This window comes from Colletotrichum phormii (assembly GCF_030913505.1).
Source record: "Colletotrichum phormii strain CBS 102054 chromosome Unknown BDP81scaffold_16, whole genome shotgun sequence".
Classification (NCBI taxonomy): domain Eukaryota; kingdom Fungi; phylum Ascomycota; class Sordariomycetes; order Glomerellales; family Glomerellaceae; genus Colletotrichum; species Colletotrichum phormii.
This window is the reverse complement of record NW_026851458.1, coordinates 466,644-489,269: the sequence shown is the minus strand read 5'-3', so window position 1 is coordinate 489,269 and position 22,626 is coordinate 466,644. Positions and strand designations below refer to the sequence as shown.

At 50.4% G+C, this 22,626-nt stretch overlaps 10 protein-coding genes across 10 annotated transcripts; 5 read left to right on the top strand and 5 right to left on the bottom strand.

Annotated features, from left to right (window-relative positions):
- Positions 1–450: 450 nt before the first annotated feature.
- BDP81DRAFT_463049 (DHS-like NAD/FAD-binding domain-containing protein) lies at positions 451–1,829 on the bottom strand (the record flags this gene model as incomplete). The annotated part of the gene is made up of 2 exons (XM_060593968.1): positions 451–495; positions 786–1,829. 2 exons carry the CDS (start codon positions 1,827–1,829, stop codon positions 451–453), a joined length of 1,089 nt encoding a protein of 362 aa, XP_060442535.1.
- A 203-nt stretch (positions 1,830–2,032) lies between these two features.
- Positions 2,033–4,300, bottom strand: BDP81DRAFT_63353 (uncharacterized protein). Its single transcript, XM_060596084.1, has 7 exons — positions 4,161–4,300; positions 3,774–4,110; positions 3,652–3,720; positions 3,514–3,586; positions 2,603–3,466; positions 2,413–2,552; positions 2,033–2,344 (listed from the first exon to the last, which is right to left on the bottom strand). Exons 2-7 carry the CDS (start codon positions 3,819–3,821, stop codon positions 2,237–2,239), a joined length of 1,302 nt encoding a protein of 433 aa, XP_060442534.1. The 5' UTR covers positions 3,822–4,110; positions 4,161–4,300; the 3' UTR covers positions 2,033–2,236.
- A 578-nt stretch (positions 4,301–4,878) lies between these two features.
- On the top strand, positions 4,879–6,551 carry BDP81DRAFT_494264 (uncharacterized protein; the record flags this gene model as incomplete). The annotated part of the gene is made up of 2 exons (XM_060595380.1): positions 4,879–5,000; positions 5,660–6,551. The coding sequence occupies 2 exons, from the start codon at positions 4,879–4,881 to the stop codon at positions 6,453–6,455; spliced, it is 918 nt and encodes a 305-aa protein (XP_060442533.1). The 3' UTR covers positions 6,456–6,551.
- A 992-nt stretch (positions 6,552–7,543) lies between these two features.
- Positions 7,544–8,774, bottom strand: BDP81DRAFT_63273 (oxidoreductase). Its single transcript, XM_060596083.1, has 5 exons — positions 8,554–8,774; positions 8,253–8,500; positions 7,970–8,173; positions 7,833–7,915; positions 7,544–7,781 (listed from the first exon to the last, which is right to left on the bottom strand). Exons 1-5 carry the CDS (start codon positions 8,606–8,608, stop codon positions 7,598–7,600), a joined length of 774 nt encoding a protein of 257 aa, XP_060442532.1. The 5' UTR covers positions 8,609–8,774; the 3' UTR covers positions 7,544–7,597.
- A 1,536-nt stretch (positions 8,775–10,310) lies between these two features.
- On the top strand, positions 10,311–11,661 carry BDP81DRAFT_325261 (AreB protein; the record flags this gene model as incomplete). Its single annotated transcript, XM_060584958.1, has 3 exons — positions 10,311–10,533; positions 10,597–11,576; positions 11,632–11,661. The coding sequence occupies 3 exons, from the start codon at positions 10,311–10,313 to the stop codon at positions 11,659–11,661; spliced, it is 1,233 nt and encodes a 410-aa protein (XP_060442531.1).
- Positions 11,662–12,475: 814 nt separating this feature from the next.
- BDP81DRAFT_396648 (PLC-like phosphodiesterase) lies at positions 12,476–13,940 on the bottom strand (the record flags this gene model as incomplete). Its single annotated transcript, XM_060588216.1, has 3 exons — positions 12,476–13,481; positions 13,538–13,606; positions 13,663–13,940. 3 exons carry the CDS (start codon positions 13,938–13,940, stop codon positions 12,476–12,478), a joined length of 1,353 nt encoding a protein of 450 aa, XP_060442530.1.
- Positions 13,941–14,682: 742 nt separating this feature from the next.
- Positions 14,683–17,047, top strand: BDP81DRAFT_396647 (uncharacterized protein; the record flags this gene model as incomplete). The annotated part of the gene is made up of 11 exons (XM_060588215.1): positions 14,683–14,906; positions 15,147–15,237; positions 15,291–15,431; positions 15,492–15,499; positions 15,577–15,695; positions 15,745–16,046; positions 16,098–16,224; positions 16,280–16,413; positions 16,478–16,617; positions 16,669–16,723; positions 16,784–17,047. The coding sequence occupies 11 exons, from the start codon at positions 14,683–14,685 to the stop codon at positions 17,045–17,047; spliced, it is 1,605 nt and encodes a 534-aa protein (XP_060442529.1).
- BDP81DRAFT_379200 (uncharacterized protein) lies at positions 16,861–17,892 on the top strand (the record flags this gene model as incomplete). Its single annotated transcript, XM_060586811.1, has 3 exons — positions 16,861–17,043; positions 17,104–17,705; positions 17,780–17,892. The coding sequence occupies exons 1-3, from the start codon at positions 17,033–17,035 to the stop codon at positions 17,890–17,892; spliced, it is 726 nt and encodes a 241-aa protein (XP_060442528.1). The 5' UTR covers positions 16,861–17,032.
- Positions 17,893–20,213: 2,321 nt separating this feature from the next.
- Positions 20,214–20,792, top strand: BDP81DRAFT_451873 (uncharacterized protein; the record flags this gene model as incomplete). Its single annotated transcript, XM_060592686.1, has 1 exon — positions 20,214–20,792. One exon carries the CDS (start codon positions 20,214–20,216, stop codon positions 20,790–20,792), a length of 579 nt encoding a protein of 192 aa, XP_060442527.1.
- Positions 20,793–20,951: 159 nt separating this feature from the next.
- Positions 20,952–22,407, bottom strand: BDP81DRAFT_494247 (uncharacterized protein). Its single transcript, XM_060595379.1, has 2 exons — positions 21,405–22,407; positions 20,952–21,303 (listed from the first exon to the last, which is right to left on the bottom strand). Exons 1-2 carry the CDS (start codon positions 22,083–22,085, stop codon positions 21,223–21,225), a joined length of 762 nt encoding a protein of 253 aa, XP_060442526.1. The 5' UTR covers positions 22,086–22,407; the 3' UTR covers positions 20,952–21,222.
- Between the last annotated feature and the right edge of the window lie 219 nt (positions 22,408–22,626).

Below are 22,626 nucleotides of genomic sequence, written 5' to 3'. Positions count from 1 at the left end.
TAAGCAAGTAAGCGGAAAACCCCATCATGACTAAGTGGCAATCGAAATTGATATAAGGGAATAACTTTCAAGCTGCATCACCTAGCAGACGAAGTCGATAGAACGACTAAAGTGGGAACGATGAATCCTGCCTTTGTGACTTTGAAATGATGCTCCAGCCCCGCAGCCTAACTCAACAGAAAGGTTTGACTTGTATATCTCAGCGGAATCTTCTCAACTTGGTGGTATTGTTCAATCATAAAGATTTCTCCGGGGCGATGTCCCAAAGTCGATGCAAGTAAACTTGCAGCCATTTTCGAGGGTAGGTGGGCGTTTAAGGCACACATAGTCTAAGGTGACTCGAGTCTCGGGTTCCAAGGAATAAGAACAGATACAAAAGCCTCAAGAGTTCGTTTCTAAAGGATGGACCGAGGGTTGAAAGCCCCCCAGATATTTCGGCCGCGTACTAAGTTACATGCGCTGGCATGGACGCTCTATGGATATAATCTCTACATACTAACACTGGTATGGTGAGATACCTTAGTAAATGACGCAGGCCGGCTTGATTTCAACGACGCCTTATTACACTCTACCTACACAAATATGACGTTACCGATGTCTGATGCTAGTATGGGGATAGCACCTATCGCTACATATTTACAGATCCAGTGCTTCTCACCGAGAAGTATCGCCGAGAAGTAAAGGCAAGGAGTAAATAGTTGCATCTAGCTTCTTCCCAATCCCGCGGTGATCCGCGACGATGTACCTCTTCCACTACTTCTTCTCGACCTGCTCGTATGATTCACAATAACTGGCTTCAGTAACTCTGGCAGGACAACTGCCGCATCCCCTACAAACACCCAGTCCTTATCCGGCCGAATATGTCTAGCGTCCTCAGCTCGCGTGTTGATGACCGCAACTCTCGCACCCTTTTTGCGAGCCATCTCGGCATACCCAGCAGCCGGCCAGACCTTGCTGGTAGTCCCAATCGTTAGGAAGAGGTCGATGGGCTCGGGATCATCGAAAAGCGCCTGAGCCTCCTCGACAACCTCAACCGGAAGTGGCTCGCCGAACCAGACGACGGCGGGGCGGAGGATGCTCTTCTTGCACTTGGGGCATTGTGGCAGGTCCTTTTCCTCCAATCCCGATGACAGCCGAACACCAGCGATGGGATTTGAGGGCGCCGGTTCGTCCGGGCCTTTCAAAGCGGTCAGATCCCGCGTGGTTGGTTTGTTCCCCTCATACTTGTCCCCGAGGATCTGCGCGTGTTTTCGGGCGATACCGGCCAAGAGAACCGGGCTGGCACGAGGCTTGTTGTCAGGATCAATGCTGCCGATGGTGCTCTCCTCGTCTTTTGAGGGATCGAGTGCCGGTGATAGAGGTTCCTCAAAGTTGTCGTGCTTGGTGTACCCGCACCCGATGATATCGACGCAAGACAACGCGAAAAGGTTGCCGTGGAGCTCCTTCAGCTGGCTGGGTGGATGACGAGCCCGAGGGCTCAGGTTATCGACATTCTGCGTCAGCGCGACGAAACCAGGTAATTTCCGCGCGAGCTCGGCCAGGGCATAGTGAGCGGGGTTCGGCTTGGCACGAAGGGCGTCGTGCCGGCGATACGTGTAGAATTGCCAGACGAGGCCCGGGTCGTGACGGAAGCCTGCGGGCGAAGCGACCTGCGTTATGTCCTGATTCCTCCACAGTCCGTTGACCCCTCTGAAGGTGGCTAGGCCTGAAGATACTGAAAGACCTGCGCCGATGACGGCAACGATGCGCTTTGACTTCTTGAGAGTCTCGTGAAAATCGGCGAGCGCGACAGGATCTACGTCGGGCAGGGCTGTAGTTGAGTCAGCCATCGTATCTTGGCGTAGAGATGATGGAGGTGTGGTTGGATTATATTATGATAGATCGATGTTTCGAGAAGTCAGGAGGGAAAATGTGTTCTTCAAATACCTCCCTCAGTTCTTGTTGGTTGCCTAGAGAAAATGCGGCACGACAACTCTGACGTGTCTACCTAGATCCCAAACTCCAACGCGACGAAGCAACCAACAAAGAAATGACATGTAACATAAATCCCCTTTTGAATTGCATATGTCTGTCGGAGATGACATTCGGGGGCCACAGACCAACACTGAACTGATGTGAACTCGGGGCGTCTCAAGATGCAAGGGGCCGCTGCCTGAGCAACATATTTTGGCGAAAATGTCGAGACTCTATTGGCTGGTGACAGCCATCGTAAGCTGCTACAGATATTAAAAGTCAACTACGAATTCAAAGACACCGACCTTGCTTCTCGCGCCAGCTCTACTGCCTTTTGCGCTGCTTTCCCAAAATCCGCCTCCGTGTGCAATCCGAGATTCGCTTCCTCCAGCTGTGAGTTCCAGTCAGCAAACTCAACATGATTGAAGAATGCACCGGATTGGTATGGAAATATCTTACAATTTTCAATCCCAGCTCAGAGTTGGTACCTTGAAGTCGGACCACCATAGGAATCTTGAGCGGACCCAGCTCTTTTGCTGCGCCAAGAATGGATTCTGCAATCATATCGCCTCTGGTAATGCCTGCGAAGAGATTGTTAACTAGAGAACCGTCTACCAAGCCTCCTCCATTCTTTGCACGGCAAGCTTACCGCCATAGATGTTGACGAGTATCGTCTTCACCCTCTGGTCCCTCAAAATAATCTCGAATGCCTTGACCATGGTCTCCTTCGTCGCTTGCCCGCCCGCATCAAGAAAGTTGGCACTGGCGCCTCCGTGCAGCGCAATGGCATCATTGGTCGCCATTGCGAGACCGGCACCATTGACCACGTTGCCAATATCACCGTCCATGTGAACATAGACCAGCCCGTACCTCTCGGCCTCTACTTCTTCTGGGATTTCGTGCTCCGTGTCTCGCTCTGCAAAAAGAGAATTTTGCCGCTTGGCGGCGGCATCATCAAAGGAGAACTTGGCGTCCGTGCAAGTTAGCCCTCCTTGGGGTGAGCTGGCTAGAGTCTTGATCTCTAGTAAAGTTGCGTCTTTGGTCGTGAAAAGTTTGTAAAGCCTGCCGAGAATGTCTTCTAGATCCTCCGTCTCCTTCGCTGAAGCTCCCAAACATCTTGAGACTTTGTCAGCGAGTCCGGATGTGATGCCCTCCGTGAATCCAAATTGGAACGTATGAAGATCGTCTGGATGTTGTGCTGCTATTGTTTCGATGGCGACTCCGCCAAATTTGGACGCGATGATCGTTGGACAGTAGTTCTCGCGATCGAACGTAATGGCCAAGTACCACTTCTTCTCGGAATTTACGGCTTCCGTGACATGAAGTTTGTTAATCAAAGTTCCGTTTCCCAAAGATTTAGCCGTCTTCAAAAAGTGACCAAGCATGCGATTGGCAACTTTTTCGGCACTTTCTGCGTCGTTGACCAGTTGGGTGCCGGCCCCTGAACCGTTGTCAAACGTGCCATCGTCGATGTCACCCCTCAATGTTTGTGATTTGAGAGCACAGGCTCCTCCTAGATGTGTCAGTATTTATTCGGAAGTATAGCAGAGGACCAATTACCAAGCTCTTTGGCAATCACTGCAGCTTCGGCCGGTGTTCTTGCGCGGTGACCTCGGGGTACTGGGATGCCGAACTGACAATAGAGCATTAGCGACCTAATTTTCAGCTATCTGGCACCACTTTTAATCAAAATCTCACCTCCTTCAAAAGGTCCTGAGATTGGTATTCATGTAGTGTGAGCCGCCGGAGCTGTTGCTTCGATACCAGCTAGGAGACAAGTCAGCGATATGTGTTGTTATGTGTGAAGACAGGATGCCTACATTTGTATTGCGCCGCCAAAATGTTACCATCAGGTTTCGAGATGCCATGTTGCAATGGTGCAATGAGACTGCAGATGAAATTTAACCTCAATCTCGAAAAGTCATTAATTCGATTTTAAACCGATCGAGACAACATTCAACAATAATTGACTGGTATGGAAGGTATGGCCGGTAGTAATCAGGTACGTCATCCAGACAAAGACGAGCTGGCGATGTTGTGGCTGGCTAGGTAAGAGGGGGCAAATAGCCGAAGGATGTGCGTAGTCGGTTATATCGGCTATATCCCCTTCTCCAACATTAGGTGAAGCCGATATCAACGCCGCTGATTGAGCTGCGACTGATTACTCGTAAACTCCAACTCAAGATGATAATGGTATAATTGCTCACCTTGAACTTGAAACTTATAACCAATATATCAAAATTTATGGGCTCAATATACCTAGTGACGACAGAAGCGCAACCTAAGATACCTGGGGTTTGAGCACTTCCACAGAACTTACGGATATGGGCTTAGTCTCTTCATCATCTCCCTTGCAAGGATGCTGGTCCGAGCCAATCAACCTCCATGATGATTTGTCTGTGGACATAATGAGATACCTTAAGTAGTTGGGCGCGATAGCCGCGCTGGGTTTCACTTTCAACCCCTCTTTCCAGCTAGGCAGTTGGGCAGATTTTCACGGGGCAGATTATCAGCTTCATTTCTGCCTGATTCCGGCGATTCACCTGGGTTATGATTCTACAGGGTGCTCTCAGTAGGCAAAGTCAACACCAGATTATGATATTATCCGAAACCTTTCAAGCGACCACAGCCTATCGAAGTTGCATTGCTCAGGAGATGTTCCATCACAAAATTAAAGTGAATGAGCCGCCCCCTGGTGTGACTAAATGGGATCTTTTGTGTGCCTGTGAGAAAAGACGCAAATGGCATAAAGAAGTTACATACGCACATATCAGACATTCTGCCAGAAACTTGTGCGACCTCTGCGGCATTTTTTTTAAACACGTGGTCGAGGCGGTTGTTGATGGGCATCTTTCTTCATTGTTCCACGGAGCACGAAATGAGACAGAAAGAGATCAAGTCCTTGACGAAGTGGTCATAGGAAGCATGGGCCTCATAACAGCGAATACCGAGGAGAGCATGGATCTGTTCATCAAAGGAAGCCGTGTTAGAGTCTCTCTCTTTGTAGACCCCGAAGAACAGTCTGACTTCAGAGTTTGGATTAATGGGTATGAAAAGTTCGGATTTCCCAAAGAGACCCGATTTGGCCCGTCGACAGACTCCGATAGGAGCTTTGCGAGGGCTCAACAATGGCTTCAGCCGCCGTCGACTCGAATTCGCCTTCCGCAGGCTAGACGAAGTCTTCCTGGTAGGGCAGGGAACAGAGGTTCCATCTAGCCTCCCGAAGGAGACGGGCGACTTTCTTTCCCGGCGCGTGGCGCTTCCGGGCCCAAATTGAACATCACCGACCGACTTTTCGACTTCGCTCTCTCAGCACCTTTGCCCCTTAAACGATCGAAGACTCCCTCGAAGAGACGAAACGACCATTGGGTAGCGATGTATAGCCGCGGCTATATACAGCTATGCTCGTTACAGAACCTAACAGCAAGCCCTACAACCTAGTCTTACGAGGTTTTGCCCCTTGTGGTTTCCCTTGTGGCGGTATTACCTATTACGATATACTCCGGACGGTTACTGGAACGTTGTGTAAACCAGAAGCCTGCGGGCTCTGGGTCGAAGGATAGGAGATACTGGCGGAATTGCGTTCTAGGGACGACCATAGCACTGTCTCGGGCAAGCCAGCGGCACCCAGAGACAGGTTAAACACATAGTTGCCTTTGGGCACGATTTGGAGGACGAGCTGGACTGTATCTAGTGATAGCTATAGGCCTACGGCCCTCCACGCCATATACCCTTCGGGAGGTCTGCCGCAAGGGCGGCTGCGCCCTTGCCGCTACGGCGTTAAAATACAACAACAACAACAACAACAACAACAACAACAACAACAACAACAACAACAACAACAACAACAACAACAACAACAACAACAACAACAACAATGGCTTCGGCAGTGTCTGGACCACCACGATTGCGGAAAGTCTCGTGGCTCGTTTCAACTACGTAGGCTGCTCAATCTTCACGGCAACCGAGTCCGACTCATCGAGACTGCTGAGGCTAGTGACTTTCAATGGCCATACGTCTGCCTCAGCCACCGTTGGGGCGACGCAAATATTGCACGATTGATAAGCACGACAGACAACATCCACAACCATATGGAAGGAATCAAATGGAGCAACATTCCAAAGATATTTCAAGATGATATCGTTATCTGTCGGCGTCTACACGTGGACTATCTGTGGATCGATACGCTATGCATCTTGCAAGACTTTCCTGGCATGTCGGACGAGAAAAAGCGGGTAACGAGTATGGATTTTGCAGCCGAGAACTCGGCCATGGCGCGCATCTATCAGAGCTCTTACTTTACCATCTATGGGAGCGTGTCAACAAGTATAGCCAGCGGCATTTTCTCACCCAAGCTTTACGGGAGTCATCAAATCAAGGTCAGAGATGTCAATGGCAACAAGTCGATTCTACGCATCAGAGAAACGACATCGCACTTCACATCACCGACAGATCTGGAGACAAGAGGCTGGACATTCCAGGAGTATCTTCTCCCTTCTTGAGTTCTAGAATTTGGGCCTTTCGATATCTCTTGGAAATGCAACGAAGGCTACCTCTGCGAATGTCAACATAATACTGGAGCTGCTCATCGGCGCGAGGAATTAGCTCTACGCTTAATGCCACCTCAGAATCCTGCAGATGCTGAAGAGTGATGGGCGGGCATACTGCGACAGTACACAATGAGACGCCTGGCAAATGAAGAGGACAAACTACCTGCTCTCTCTGGGTCAGCACAGCTCTACCACCAACTGGCACGCGATACGTACCTGGCGGGCCTCTGGAAAGCGTCTCTTCCCCATTGCCTGTGTTGGTACAACACTGCCCAAGCCGGCACGTACCTAATGAAACTTGGAATAGGTAGAAGACCTCGAACACCCCGTGCTCCTTCCTGGTCCTGGGCTTCGCTCGACATTGTAAACGACGCGCAGTGCCGCTTCTGGTGGCCACGAGAATCTCTTTCTACCAACCCCATCATGTATGAAGACGGCGCTACATCTCGGCCGGTGTGCACTGTACACGAAGCCATGTGCCAGCTAAAAACGGACGATGCATTTGGTGAGGTGGTAGGGGGCTCCATCGACCTCGGTGTGCTGCTCATTTCTGCGAGGATCGGCACCAAGTCACAGGGAGATGAAAGTTTCAGTACCGTAGGCGATGTAGCCTGGACATTGGATTATGTCGAGGATGGTACAGATGTTCACATATGTCTAGCCGACTGCAGCTTGGATGACGATGATCTGCAGATGGGAGATGAAGTGTTTTGCGCGCCCATCGTGGAAGCAATCTCGGAATCGGGGTCAGACAGGGGCTGTCTGGTACTGAAGTGCGTGCTGGGAGGGTCAGAATTCAGACGAATAGGTTTCTGCGTCTTGCGCAAGAAGAACCCAAGCTGGGATCGGGCGAACAGTCAACTCCCGATGGTTAGGCCATTGGGACACATTTACCCGGATTTGACGACTCCAGAGTATGCTGAAAAGGTTCAGAGTTATGCCCTGCTCTACAACTCAAGCGCAGAGCGCCGTATTAGAATCATTTGAGTTAGCTACCTGGGTTACATGCCGGTGACTCCGTGCTCTTGGATGCTTCAGCATTACGGCCCGCCTGTCTGTATTACAGTTTCTGTGAGAACTCATGTGTAGTTACCTTAGATAGCTCTACCACCATCGACTTCCAAGTTGACGCCAGTGATAAACTTGCTCTCGTCCGAAGCCAAGAATACAGAGGCATCTACCACATCTTCAATCTCACCCAATCGCCCCAAAGGAACGTTGCCAATGAAATTTTCTCGATTTTCCGGCGTGTCCTTCATACCAATGAAGGATTCGAATCTATGATTGTCAGCAAATTTGCAGACAACGGCTTAGAGGAAACTAGCTTACAAGCCAGTGCCAGTCAAAAGCGGGCAGATTGAATTCACGCGAATCTTATGGGCACCATACTCAGCCGCCAATCCCTTGGTTGCCTGGAGTGACATTAGCTAAGCGCCTTTCACTCAAATCAATCGCATTCTGCTTACATTGCAGACAGCTCCCTTGGAGGCATTGTACCACACAAGACCTGGCCGGGGACGCAGAGCTCCGATCGAGGAGATGTTCAGCATCACGCCTCCTTCCCCTTGCTTGATGACTCTAGGCATGAACGCCGCAGTTCCGAGGAAGATGCCCTTCACGTTGACGTTGAAGACCCTGTCGAATTCGCTCTCCGTCACCTCAACTGTGGGCTGTGGTCAGAAAGTAGTCAGCTTATTATTCTTCATGAGTCACAGCTGGGTTCCTAGAAAGACAATGAGCCCTTCCTACCTTGTTTCTGTAAGTCGTCCCGGCGTTGTTCACGAGACAATCGATTCGTCCGTAGCGCGACTGTGCAGCATCCATCAATTTTTCCCAGTCCTCGGCACTTGTGACGTCTGCCTTGAGGAACGAAATCGAATCGGGCGCGCTTTCCGCTACTCTTTGCCCATCGCTCTCGTTGATGTCGGTAATGAGGACTTTGGCTCCTTCTTGGGCGAATTTATTGGCAATGCCCTCACCAAAGCCATGTCCTCCGCCTGGAGATTGTCAGAAAGCCCGGCACTGTGATCTGTAGCAAGTGCTTTCTTACCGGTGATGATGACGACCTTGCCAGCTAGTCTCGATCCTGTGTTGCTGTTCCTCATATTGGCTGCTTCTTTCGCGCCAAGGTTCAAATGTCGATACAATTCCTGTTGCAATTTGTCAAGATCGTTAGTTGGCTTTGCTGAATACAAATTATTTTGTAATACGTCACGATTATAACCCCTCACTTGAATAACCGTAGAGGTTGTACAGCAAACAGCTTTTATACTGAGACCACCAACAAGTTCATTGCATCATAAGGAGGCGGGGAGGTGCGGGGGTTAGTGCGCCGGGCAACGAATTCCGTGTGCCGCCACGGCACGGTCCGGCGAAGTGCTTCACAGCTCGGTTATACAACTCATTCTGTATACGTTCAGTCTTTCTTTTTCGAGCCAGCTAACATCAGTAATGTGACGGGCGATTCGATAGGTGCACGTTGTCGTACTTGGATCTCGTTTGTGCAGCGTGCGACTGTTCGGCGCCCCTTCCATCTTTGATAGACATTGGTTCGCTCAGTCTCTCATGAGGGATCGTCCAAGGTATTTATGGTACGAATTTCAGCAGCGAATTTCAAGTGCAACATTTCATATTGGACCTCACAAATTGTAATGTCAGTTATGTTCACTTGTCTGTTGGCTCGCTCTTTTCGAATCATCTTGCCGCATTGTGTAGTGGTATCGCCACAAAATTTTCGGGGGCCGTCATGCACCGGTTCCTTGACGCCTGGGAATGGGGTTTCTGTGAGCACTTTCTTTAAGCAGCAGAAATGGTGACTGGACAATACCCTGGATCATGAGACAATCGTCGTGTCTAAGTTGCGTGGCTATCAGAATTTTCATACTTCCGACCACTTACAGAGAAAATAGACTTCACGGATCTGAGTTGGTTGAGCTGTGTTTCTTTTGGACTTTAAGCATTGATACATTAGAGAGTACCAAGACTTAACTGACGTTCAGACCGAGGCAGTAGAGATTTCTGGTGCTAGTATAGCCGGCTACAGAGCTCTAGTGAACAAGTTTGGATATACTAGGAAATTAAAATAGTATTCAAGAGCAAGATCCCCAAGACTCTATCCATAGTATCATTGCAGCAACCAAGATGCATGTGTCAAACTCAACGAGTCAGGTTTCCGAAACCCACTCTCGTTGTCACTTCCGAACCCAGCTTCCGGACGGGACGGGCGTGCAGGGAATTGCTGTTCGTCCTAACACACGCGCGTTCTAGAAAGGTTTTGCGCTGCCTCACTCAGTCTCCAAAGAAAATCGTGGGTCTCATCCCATGATCTCCAAAGTTTCATCTCCCCTGCCAACGAAACCACATCCACTGACTTCACGACACCCCGTCTCCCCACACGACTAACTCCAACCCCCATATACCCCGCATTGTCCTAGGCATTTGAAAAGATAAGCGGCTCCAGTTCGGGGAGTGCCCTGTTTATAAGTCCCGACTACAACAACCGTCCCGCCAATATACATCTGCGCGGGCCATCCGGTCTGCAGGGTGCTCCTTAGCTGAACTCTGTCCGAGGTGTGTTCGGCATCAGGTTTTGGGAGGGAAGAGAATACGGCAGATGTTAATCCCCCTTCTTGCGGGCGTATGGTCCCGCAGGCCCTGTTCGGAACCTGCTTAAGTACCGAGTCCGACTTATTCCTCGACTATAGATCAAGTTGTTTTACACTCAGGCTCTCGCCAATTCTTTAATCCCATTCACCAAGTACGATGGCTACTATTTCGCAAGCACCTGCGCTGGGGGTAAACCCAGGCATGACTCAAGGTCTGAAGACGTCGACCGAGCATGTCGAACATGTCGAACACGTAGAAGACAAAGCATCTACTGGCGAAAAGACAAGTTTGCTTGGGCTGAAAAACATCGAGACTGAAGCATATGTGGTGGATCAAGTGAACGCTGATTTCGAGCTGGTCCCAATTATTCTTGACGAGATTCGTCCAAATGAAGTTCTTGTTGAGATGAAGTACAGCGGAGTGTGTATGTCAATTTCGATAGTAACCTGATAACCACCTCATGTAACAGTCATTGACAGCATTACAGGCCACACCGATATAGTCACACAGCAGGGCGGCCTCCCCTTTGTTGAGTTTCCAGCAATTTTCGGTCACGAAGGAGCTGGTGTAGTCCGTGATATCGGAAGAGACGTCCAAATCAAAGACCTCGCCATTGGCGATGCAGTCCTCCTGTCCTTCAATCACTGCGGGTCATGCAAGACATGCACGAGCGGCCACTCTGCGCTCTGCCCAGACTCCTCAATGATCAACATCAACTCGGTGCGCGTGGGCGACCGCAGCACGCCAGCTCGGCTAGCTTCGGATGGCCGTGCTGTCCGCAGTCAATTTTTCGGGCAGTCCTCGTTCTGCAAGATGTCCGTCGTCAACGAGAGATCAGTAGTGAGGTGTCCGCCGTCGGCAGTCGAACACATGGGTGTATATGCCCCACTCGGATGCGGACTCCAGACCGGCGCCGGAACGGTCATGAACGTCGTCAAGCCAGGCAAAGAAGACTCCATTATCATTTTCGGACTCGGAAGTGTGGGTCTGGCGGCATTGATGGCGGCACGCTACCTCGAAACCGGGCAGATCATTGCGGTCGATATCGTGCCCGAACGCCTCGAGCTTGCAAAGGAGCTCGGAGCCACCCACACCATCAACTCGAGAGAAAGCAGCGATATTGTACAAGAAATCAAGAAGATGAGCAACGGGGGTCCAAATTTCGCTATAGAATGCACTGGAACCTTAAAGGTCATTGAAGACATGATTGCATGCATTGGCCCATTGGGTTTAGCCGTTCAGGTCGGGGTACCGCCTCCAGGAACCGCAATTAAGCTCGACCCGCAAGAGTTCCTGATTGGCAACAAGAGATATGTTGGCATCATTGAGGGAGACGCAGTTCCAGCCGAGTTCATTCCTCGACTTATCTCCATGCACCAAGAAGGCAGATTCCCCATCGACAGGTTGGCCGGGTTTTACCCAGCATCACAGTTGAACCATGCCATACAAGAAATGGCTGCCGGAAAGGTAAGTTGTTTAAGTATTCCCCCCATTCTTCCTTCAACTAACGAAACTCTCGAAGGTCATCAAGCCAGTGATTCAATGGAGCTAGGCCAACATTTACCGTGGCACGCGATTAGCTCAGGTAGCAGACAGAGCAAATGACACGGACTTAAAAGGCCTCGAACAAATGATCGACAGTACGGTACATAAACTTGGTATAGAGATTTCAAGTTGAAGTGGTTCTAGATTTGTTTTCACTTTTTCTTTCACTGGGTCCAGCGGTTAGCTGTCAACTATCATGAAAGCTCCAGGCCAGTTGGCTTGTCGATCCCAACTCCACTGATTCAAACCTTGGTGCGAAGCATGCCAAGTCATTGTGTGGGAAATTGATCCCATTCACGCACCGAAAACATTCATCTAACCAAACCCCGTTCGCAATCCCATTCGGTTCTGGCTAGCTTAAAAAGATCGCTGTGCCGTGCCTCAGTATTAGATCGTGAAGCGCCACGGAACGCCTAATGGTGCCACGGGAATTGGTCAGCCCCGTCGTCGGTAGATGGAGTTATACCGCAAGCGGCCCACGACATTTTGCGGCGCATTTCTCAAGCATCAACAAGATGTCTGCTTTCACGTGGCCTTTGGGAGTGTAGTTCCTGCTAACTGTGTCCACGGCGGCGGGATCGGTCCGGTCCCGTACCGGAGACGCCGTTTAACGACTGCCGGGAGCCAGAGTACCTATCTGTTTCTGTGAAATTTTGATCTCTCTTTCCGTGTCTGGCTTAATGAGTTCTCGGAAACATGTTGCGTATTGGAGGGCATCGATGGAACATAACAATTCTGCGAGACTACATGTATTATTAAAATCATGATGATTGATCAAGTAAACCCAAGCCCCCTTATCTAAGTCAGATTAGTGACAAACATCAATGTATAGCCACCAGTAGTACGGGTGCCGACTTGACCGTCATCGGTGGTGGTCGAGTGAAGTCTACATCGTCGGATCCCAAAAAGTTCAACTTCGCGATAGCCATGTTTGTTTTCTTCTTCATTTCGTCCCCGTAGATCCACAAATGCTTCGTCTTCTTCGTGCTCTTTCTGATGTATTCCTCCGCCTTCCTCTGAAGTATGGGTGCGGTCTGCAAAGGGGGAATCCAACTTTCTTCGTCCGCCGGGTCATGATGCAGACAAGCCGCCAGCACGATTGACTTGGGGGCGTCTTGTTTCCCAAAGTCTCCCACCAGCTCGTTCCATCTGTGAGCTGCAAGAGCAGAGGCTTTGATATTTGACGTAAAACCATGGGCAGCTTCCCATTTTGGCAGCCGACAGTGCAATCCCCATTGGTCTTGTTCGGCGTCCACATCCCACCCGCGACAGATGACAACCTTGCCGCGAACTTCCCCAAGTCGAGGCCATTTCTTTCCCGTATACAAGTCCTTATCTTTTTTCATATCCTTCTTGAACTCTCGGTTGAAGTGATCTGGCACCTCGTCGTACTCGATTCTGTAGCCCTCGGACCAGGGCTTTCCGGCCTCATACACCGCGGAAGCAGACGAGAAACTGAGCATGACCATGACAACCTCCCGATCATTATCTTCCAAGAAATTCTTGACATCATCGAGAACGTCATCGAGTTGCTTATCAAGAACCAGCGGCCCGTGTCGTAGCCTGCGTTCTTCGTCGCAGCGTAGGTCCAGCAAGCGGATGCCGCTTTTCAGCTGAGCTCGGATACTGTCCCTGTGACACTTACTCATGTCGAGAACCCGTGTTTTTAGCCCCTTGTCGCTGATCTCTGGCTCAACTTCGAGGTTCCCGACATCGTTGATCCAATAGATTGAGGCGCTGCTGCAACGAGTTCCAGGCAGTGTCAAATCTTTCAAGCACAGGTCGTCAGACAGATGCTTCATCCAAGAATCGGCTTGAAATTCGGGTCTGAAGCACATTAGGCTAGTTCAAGCGATGCCAAAATTCGAGAACATTGTACATACTTGGGTCTCATGACGCTTTGCTTCGTCCCAAAGTCGAAGCCAGCAGTTGAGGCCACGAAACTCGAATAACTATTGACGTTCAGCTGGAGTCACCGGGGCTTTCAACTCGGGTACTGTAGGCTCACTCGGTTGCTTTCATTTTCTCGTTATGATATTCAAACTTTCCTTCAATGATGACATAGTAGTCGTAGAGATGTGTACCGTAGGTAAAGTTCCAGGAGTTTCGTCTATTGGTTGAAATGGATAAGGTATCTCGTTTAATCCATCGCGCTCCTGGCAGAAGACTGGCAGATCCACCATCTGTAGCCCAAATCACAACGTGGTACTGAGGATGCTTTGCCTGCAAAGCCTGTAGCTCGAGCTGCAAAGGGTTTTGCGAGGTTGTTGGGGGTGCGACGGCCATGATGAATTCGAGTGTTCCACTTCAAAGACCAATCTAGAATGCTCTTGCAATTGAGGAATGAGCCATTGCTTGACCTTCGAGACAGAACTATATAGATTCTCTCATGCCTTCCATGCTTTCTTTGAATCTCTCACGTTACACTGGTCTGGCTGAGGAAAGAAAAAAGTCCGGGGTAAGACAAATTGCTGCCTGCATTCGTCTAGCTGAACCGAGTACGCCAAGAAGCCAGACCATTTTTCACTATGCGGCTGAACAGTAGTGAGACAAACGATTACCGAAGTCTTCTCCAGGCCGTTTCCGGTATAAATTACTCGTGGTTCCGGCAGATACGCACGCGAACAAGGACAAGATAATCAGTGTCCGGATGGCGGGGGTGCTGGCTTACGGCTATTTCTTTGGTACATACATTACTACAAAATAGAGACTGGGACTTTACCATGGGCTCGCAGCACCATTCTTATTCCACAACTTGCTTTCAAAATCTTCGTTGCGCTTGCTTGACATGGAAGACGCATACATTAGCCCCCCGTCTTCAGCGGGTGCCAGAACCTTGAACGACGCGACGGGAAGACGGCCTGACTTGGGCACAATTGTCACCTTTCAACGGATCGATAAACTGATTCCAGCGTCAACTACTGACAAAAGCATCAGTGCAGTGCCTGTCCCACTTTCGGGTAGCTGTGTGGGAACCATTGGTCTTGCCGTACTGTTGAAGAAATGCGGCATCGACGCCAACGCTGGAATGGACGATGTTTCCATGGCCACAATCAAAGAGGGCATGATTTCCATTGGTCTGGCCAAGCAGTTTGACATCTGGAGCTCCCCTTCCTCTAAGCTTCTTGACTATGATCTCACTCTCTTGGAGTACGTGTACCAGGTATCGAAACTGAAGAACGATCCCGAGTTGAATGTCAGAATTTACTATGGTCTGAAGAAGGATCACGACGAACAGACTATCCAGGATGTGTACAGATCTGGGAATTTTGTCATCAAGGTTTTACAGATGAGAAGAGAGAAATCTCAAGTTATTCAATCCCTCAGAGTAATGACGTCGCCCCCAGAGGACATGGATCCATGCAGCGGCATCCTTGGTATAGGCAGTCTAAGCTCTCAGATACTCGGGGACTTGAGAGACAAAATTACCGCAATGCAAGCTGTTCTCTCCTTTGTTCACTTCGAATGCCCATGTCTAACGCCCCATTCAAGGTCGAGGCTCGCCACCAAACACCAATTCTGTCTGCCCGATGAAACTCCTCTCTGTGACACGACGGCGTTCGAAGACTACGTCAATCTCCTAGTAAGCCCGTGTCAACTACTTTCGAATTTCTTGTACTGACAATAATCTTCAAGGACGAGACCTGTCCTTACGAGAATAGTGTACCATCGATCAAACTAAGGTTCAAAGACGCCTCATCATCTCTCATTGACGAAGACAAGTCGAAGCTAGCATTGGCAGCTTCAGGTGGCAATCAACAGGCCCAGAAAGTCGAGGTACGGAATTCTTTGAGTACGTCCGAAAACTAGTTGACTAACAGCTATTCAATTTTGTAGAACTCCAAGTAAGACCTAAGTGCTTCTCTTTGAATTGACTGCCTCGACTCCGAACTTGATTAATGTTTCTGACCGCAACGTCTAGTATCTCTCCGTCATCGTTAGATGAGATACAGTGGAGGCGGGTCATCAAGAACTGTCAAGTCATGCATGGCTGGTACATTGACCGAGCGAATAACGAAGCCAAGATGGCACCAAAGCCAGGTTTGTCCGTGATTTTCGACTTTTCTAGCTTCTGCTGACGACTTTCCAGCATTCCGTCTTCGGCCAGGTCTGAATCTAGAACTAGATAGTACGGAAGGAGCCGCTGCCGGAGACGCCATTCCCAACTACGGCGTGACTGACGGCACCCAAATTGACGTTGTCACCGCCGAGACCGATATTCGTAATTCACTGGTTCGCAACAATTTTGAAAAGTCTTCCATAGACAGCAAGATGGCCATTGGCTACGCGGGAATTGGTGTTAGCGTAGCCGCTACGTCTTCCACTGAGTCCCAGAGTGCGCAGTCGGCGGAGAACAAATCATCTACCAAGGAAAATATTGGTAAATACAAGGTGAGCAACAAGTTCTTGTGAAGTAGTTACGCATTGCTCACAACTTCCAAGCTTCCCCGGGTCACTCTGTTCCTTAACGCAGATGACCTCGTTCCGACCAAAGAATTCATAGAGAACATTGAAAAGATCAAAAAGCAAGCAGACGCAACAGACATCCGCAAATTCCACGAAAGATTCGGTGTGTTAGGGCCCAATGACTCCTTCTCTTACACAGTCTAACTGACTCCCCACAGGAAAATTCTTCTGTCATCAGGTGGTTCTTGGGGGAATGTTGCTTTCGACAAAGACTCTGATTGGGAATGAAACGGTTGAGGAGGAAAAGCAGAGATGTGATTTCAAGCGGGCCATCGGAATGTCAATATCCTCGGTAAACATTCCTTGTGCGATTATTTTTATGCCAAATACTATTGGAGACTGACAACGTACTACAGCCAGTGGAAGTTGTCATTGGGGCAGACTCGAAGAGGGAAAACACCTCAGGTGCCAACCAAAACGCGAACCGTAGCTACAGGGATAACAGCGACAGTGTTGTATTCGAGGCTGTAGGCGGGAATACCATTCTAGCTTCGAAGTACGGGACCCTGCCCTTGAACGCCCCATCACAAATCTAACGTTGCTACAGTCCTGCACAGTGGTGCGCAACCGTTGGAGACCACAACAACTGGAGAGTTATTGGGGTACGAAGTCTTTCCCTTAGTAGCATCCGATTCATCTTCTACAAGGCTAATTCATCGCAGAGAGCGGATATGAAGCCGATTCTCGAGTCGTTGGCGGAATGCGGAGAGCCTCGATGCGATGATGCTGCCAAAGTGTTCGCTGAGGCATCTCAGGTTCCCGTCACGAAATTCATCGACATCCCAAAGTCTACCAAGATCATTGCGCAGTTTCGGTTCAAGAGAAGATCTACAAACGAGGACAGGACGCACTATCTTCGTCATAACATCCACACCCTCATTACACCCACATCGACGACCGAGCGAAGGAATATGCCAGAGAAGTAATGTGCCGTAACACATGTTGCTTTTGAGTCATTTACTAAGATGAATACCCTTGTAAGATTCCAGGGACCTCGAGTTGAACCCTATGACCATACATGGAAAGACGAAGATGGCATATGGACCATAGCTCCAATTTTGGACGCGAGAGCAGCTTGTCAAGGCCTAACGCAACTCGTCGACGGCTCTATGGTCACCATTCGCTCTGGGGGGGATTCGCAAACCCCGTGGTTTCTCTCCGTCCTCCGGACTTCGGCAGGGATCTTTGTTCCCTGCATCACGACTTCGGAGCAATTCATATGGAGGATTCGAGAGGTTCTCCGGCCCAACTCGACCAAGAGCACCATTCCTAGACAATCATCTTTCAAACCGCTCAGGCATGACGCACGCCTGTGCTTGACCTTTGAGTTTGCCGATAACCCCCGAGGCTATCGAGACTTCAAAGACGACGACCGCGGCTTCCGCAATGTAGAGTATCCGGACAGTGACACCGGTCGATTGTTCCTTGTTGAATCCACAAAAAGGTCAGACACCTGGCCGGACCGCAGAGTGCTTCTTCTTGCAGACGGAAGCGTCTTTAGGTCTGAATCTTGTGCCAGAATCATGGACCTGGATGACGCCGAGATCTCTGTGAGAATTGCGCACTTCAACATCGACGTCCGTGGTAAGTCATCGCCCGTGTTATTGTGTCTCCTCAACCGGATTTCTGACTTGCGCGTGTTTACTTGCGCGGCATAGACTCAACGGATGATGCCTATGATATCCTGCAAAAAGACGGTAATTCCATCGTGGCGAGGCACGAGGAGCAGCAAAAGAAGTTGAAGACTGGGGATCAGGGGGCCTCAGCGTAAAACACATTGTGTCTACTCACATTGGCTGAATGCGTATGGTTCAGACGGTGGATCAATCTAGGTCTACTTAACGTAACTAGATACTGTGTAGAGAGAAAGAATGCATGCCTTGTGAGTTTGTTAAGACTTCACGTCGGCCTCCGTGGTGCTTGTTACAAGGTATGAGTGAAACCTGGCATGAATCATATTAAATTCGAGTAGGACTTCTTCGATCCCTTCTTCATGCAATAAAAGCAACCTGTGCCAAAATCACCTAAGCCCTCGAAGTTTCCTCCAGGCCATTCCATATCTTGCTTTTTCGTTCGCATGCTACAGTCCGGGCCACTGGAAATAACATCAGCCTTGGTTTAAACTCATGGGAGATGAAGCTCAAGACAGTCGGAAACTTACAAGAAGAACTTGCACGTGGCATCTTCGCCTGGCCGAGCAGACTTGACTTGTCTCCCCCAGTCCCAGCTTGGGTACGTCTCCAGGCCGTCCCGGAAACAGGCCCACCAACAGTCGCCTTTCCAGTCCTTTTCGGTACAGAGATGAACAGAGATGCAAGGCTCATCCTCTCTCTTTTCTTTCGCTGCCTCGAAGGGGGTTTTATGGGTCTCATCTCTCGGGGTTTTGGAGACGTATGTGGTCGGCGATGGGGGAAGGAGATTGTTCCAGTGTTCTTTTTCAAGTAGAGAAGCCAGCGTAGGATTGACCATAGTCGACTTAGAGGAATCAGCTACAGCGACCATGCAATTCAGGACAATGGCGTAGATGGATAGCTTGAGAGCCAACATCGTGTTGACCGTGAGTTGTCCAAACGAGTGGCTTGGGATCTCTCGGTGCAGAATCAAGATGATATTTTTCCACCGGAACCACAGTCTTATTTCATTCGGTTTTAAAAATCGACTCAAGCGTCTATCGCATCACATCTTTCATGATTGTTGTCTTTGACAGTAGCTATAAAAAAGCATCCCTCGTTATCACAAAGCGCAGTTATGACACAAAGAGACGAGGTAGCCTGGCAGTCCCTTAGAGTTACGCATGGCTTCGGGGATGGCAAACTTAGCATCAGGGATGCCTCTGACTTTAAAGGCATCGCTCCACGGGCTGCAAGGGAGATTTCGACGATGTCGAATCCGGACAGTAATGCCTAATGCGGTGTAGACATCATAGCTTTGAGAAGCAGTGAGCAGATCCTCCTCCCTGCTGGGCTTCTCTCTCCGCAGCAATGAAAAGAGTGATTGAGCAAACTTGGAAGCGAGACGCCAGCGTTTCTCTAGCCAATTTCTTCAATTGCCGACCGGGCTAACAAGATCTCTCTGAGATACATTCTCGGACCGTTAGTTTGTGAGGCAGTCAACTTCAAACGTTGCACTTTCGCATTCCTCCGAGGCTTACTCCTCAAAATAGCCTCATCTGAGACCATCACTCTTGCCAGACCATCAACACAATCCGATGACCCTCCATCATGGACTCCTGTCTCAAAGAAAACCTACAGATACGAGATGTTCCCCAATCCCTAGGTCTCAAATGGAATATCTCTTGGGTCATTCCCATGTAAACTCAGCCAAACCGGACTCGAGCCGTGCCACCACCTCCAAGTCAGCCATCAAGCCACCACGATTCAAGCCCTCGATGCAAGCTCACGATACTCTGATAGGACGCCTCTCTCTCTCTCTCACTCAAACTGTGATGATTGGTCGCGAAGTTTCAGCTCCTTGAGCTAAGCCTCCTCCACACAACGCTCGTCATACCCCAATTCTCATAGACAAAGTGAGTGCCTCGCGGAGACTTTTTTTAATAGAAGTCGTGTGATGAAATAGGCTTGTTGAGTTACGCCATGCAATTGGTTGATATTTCTATATCGCTTCTCAAGTTAAGCTTACATGACTACTAGCTCAAGTAGCCTGTTTCTATGAGATGAGGGGTTAGAAGAGCCGGCTGTAGGGCTGACGGGGCATTACCCGAAGGCTGAGATGTGGAAAGCCAAGTCGGGCTGTGTCAGTTTACGAGAAGATGTCGGTGAGAAGGTTGTAAGGCGACATCTTGTGAGGGGTCTGAATTCAGAGTCCCAGGCCACGTTATGTGAGATTTCGAAGAGCTGGGGGAAAGCCACGATACTTACGAGTTTGCCTCATACCTGTCGGCCGCAGTGACTGTTAAGATGAAGGGTCTCATAGGATTCCTCATCGTGTGAAAGGAAACTATGAATTATTTAAAGGGCTTCCAATCTTCCTCGATGGATATCCGCTCTCATCATCACCATCAAACAATCAGATCCAACAGTCATCAACCCCCATCCAACAGCAACCCCCAATCCACTCTACCCCTCCATCAAAATGTTCCCCAAAACAGTCCTCGCCCTCCTCCTAACCCTCACCTCCGCCCTCGCCTCCCCCCTCTCAACCCGCCAAGCATCAACCTACTTCACCCCCTCAGCAACCTACACCTACAACACCCGCACCGGCTCCATCTCCCCCACCTACGGCACCGGCGTCGTCTCCAAATCCACCTCCAACGCAGGCAACGACCTCACCGCCCTCCTGACCTTCACCTACCCGCCCGCCGCCGCCGGCAAAAAGTGCCAGTTCTACTTCTACCTCGACGCCGCCACCTCCAGCGTCTCGGGCAGCCGCAAGCTCGACGTCTTCACCTCCCTGAAGCCCGCGCCCGCGGCTGGGTCGCCCGGCTGGGGCGCCGGAGGGCCGGGGAACCAGAGGAATGTGAATATCGGGCGGTTGTCTGTTGTTTCGGGCGGGTATGCCACGTGGGATGCTACGTACGGGGCGTACTTGACCGCGCCGACGGATTGCAAGGCCCCTGGCACCGTGGAGGGATTTGAGCTTGTTGGTGTAAATGATAATGACTATGTTTCGTGGAACACGCAGGTTTCTGGGGCTCGGATTGCTTACTTCTGAGCCACTGTCTTTTAAGGAGTGAGGTGAGGAACGGGGGGTGGGGGGCAACGTATTCGATTCTTCTTCGCTCATTTGGCCTTCTTGTCACATTATTGATACTTGTTGGAGATGACTTGGTCTAGGCTTGCGTTGTAGAGAAGGGCGTCAGCCATGCTTTCCATTACACTCCTTATGGCATATCATATTATTCACCGCTGAAATTTCGCTCAAACCCTTTATTTGGTTAACACGATGCTTTTCCTGCAGTTCCTCAACCGTGTTTCTCAGCCCCAACATCTACTCGGAGCCATTCGCGATGAATCCCACGCACAATGCAGCGTACTCGAACTTTTCCATTACCGTGCATGAAGTCCCAGATCTACATGTCCAGACTAGGGTCATAGTCTCTGGCCCCCTTACTCATACCTAGTACTCCTTTCGTCTGACGACATCATATCCCCCACGCGTTCGCCATGGCCTTGAGAATCTTGCAATCCCCCTTGTGCTTCTTCCAGTCCTCCTTCTGGCAGTCCTATATTGTCAATCATCGTCAGCACATCCGCACTCCCAACATCGCGTTCGGCAACCCATAAGTAAGAGAGGTGGGAAACCACGCAAGAACGCAAAACTCACCTTGCCACAATACCTCGCAACAACACAAGCGGTACAACTCTTCAACGTCCCCCCCTCCCCACCATCAACCTCCCCAACCCCCTTCCCACACCCAGCACAACTCCTCAACCACCGTCCCCCATCCTCCCTCACCCTTGCCCCCAGCTCCCCAATCTGCTCCAGCCCGCCAGGGATATACTTCACCCCCGTCCCCTTCCCCTCCGGCACCCTCACAAACCCCCTCTTCCCGCCCTTGGGCGCAGTCCTCACCCCGCGCGGCACAACAATCGTCCACCCGCCCTTGACAGGCCGCAAATCGATCCCGCGGTCCTCAAAGGTGACGGCGAACTCCGTCTGCTGACGATCGACGACCACGAGCGTGGGCTTGGTGATGGTCATGTTTTGTTTGACTTGTGCTATCAGGAACCATTCTTCGCGGGCGTCGTGGGCGGAGGGGGATGGTCTCGTGACTGCCGCCGTCGATGGGGATGCCGAAGAGGATGCGGAGGCTTTGGCGGAACCGGAGCCCGATTGGGAGTCCGTGTAGGATGGCGGGTCGGAAGGGGCCGGCGCGGGCGGCGCGTAGGAGGGCGGTTCCGAGGATGCGGCGTAGGAGGGTGGATCGGCGGCGCCGGGTTCCTCGATGGGGAGGCCCTCGAAGATTGGGAAGATTGCCTCGTTGGCAAAGTCCGGGATCGGCATGATTGCGGGGGCACTTCTATCCTTTTCCGCAGGGATTATGACAGGAAAAATGAGACCGAGTAAAAGGCGAGGAAATAGAATGCCCAATCAATGTGAGGAGGTAAGGCCGGAATGAGCTAATCTTGGAAAATGTAGTCAATAACGGATTGTGAGTTTCAGTGAGAGGTTGGATGAGTGAGTGTGAGAGTGAACGATTGATTGGTGGGGGTGTGAGATTGATTGCACAGAAAGAGGGATCGTCCATGAGTCTCTTCGGCGATGTGATTGGCCGAGTCCATCTCAGGCGGAGAAACTCCAAACACCAAATCGCGAAACGCACACCACCCGTAGAGCCCGTAGAGAATGACCAACCGGAGAAACGTCGGCCAGAACGACCGAGGGGACTTGGCATTGTCCCCAAAACCTTCTCGAACGTCTAGGCGACCGTTATGCCATGGCTACTTTTGCTGAAACGGCTGCCGCTGCAGGACAGGACGACAGCTTTCGAGATGACGTAGACTGTAACGTCCGGTCCGAGGGGAGGAAAGCCGTCCGATATGCT

Bases quoted from the DNA above. Each gene is read 5' to 3' on its own strand.
- BDP81DRAFT_63353 (XM_060596084.1), bottom strand. From the start codon at position 3,821: ATGGCATCTCGAAACCTGATGGTAACATTTTGGCGGCGCAATACAAAT. The intron at 3,587-3,651 runs GTGAGATTTTGA...CTCTATTGTCAG, and splicing joins CTCAGGACCTTTTGAAGGAG to TTCGGCATCCCAGTACCCCG. The intron at 2,345-2,412 runs GTAAGATATTTC...TGGAACTCACAG, and splicing joins CTGAGCTGGGATTGAAAATT to CTGGAGGAAGCGAATCTCGG.
- BDP81DRAFT_63273 (XM_060596083.1), bottom strand. From the start codon at position 8,608: ATGAGGAACAGCAACACAGGATCGAGACTAGCTGGCAAGGTCGTCATC. The intron at 8,174-8,252 runs GTAGGAAGGGCT...TTCTGACCACAG, and splicing joins GGACGACTTACAGAAACAAG to CCCACAGTTGAGGTGACGGA. The intron at 7,916-7,969 runs GTAAGCAGAATG...ATGTCACTCCAG, and splicing joins CCAAGGGAGCTGTCTGCAAT to GCAACCAAGGGATTGGCGGC.
- BDP81DRAFT_494247 (XM_060595379.1), bottom strand. From the start codon at position 22,085: ATGCCGATCCCGGACTTTGCCAACGAGGCAATCTTCCCAATCTTCGAG. The intron at 21,304-21,404 runs GTGAGTTTTGCG...TTGACAATATAG, and splicing joins TTGCGAGGTATTGTGGCAAG to GACTGCCAGAAGGAGGACTG.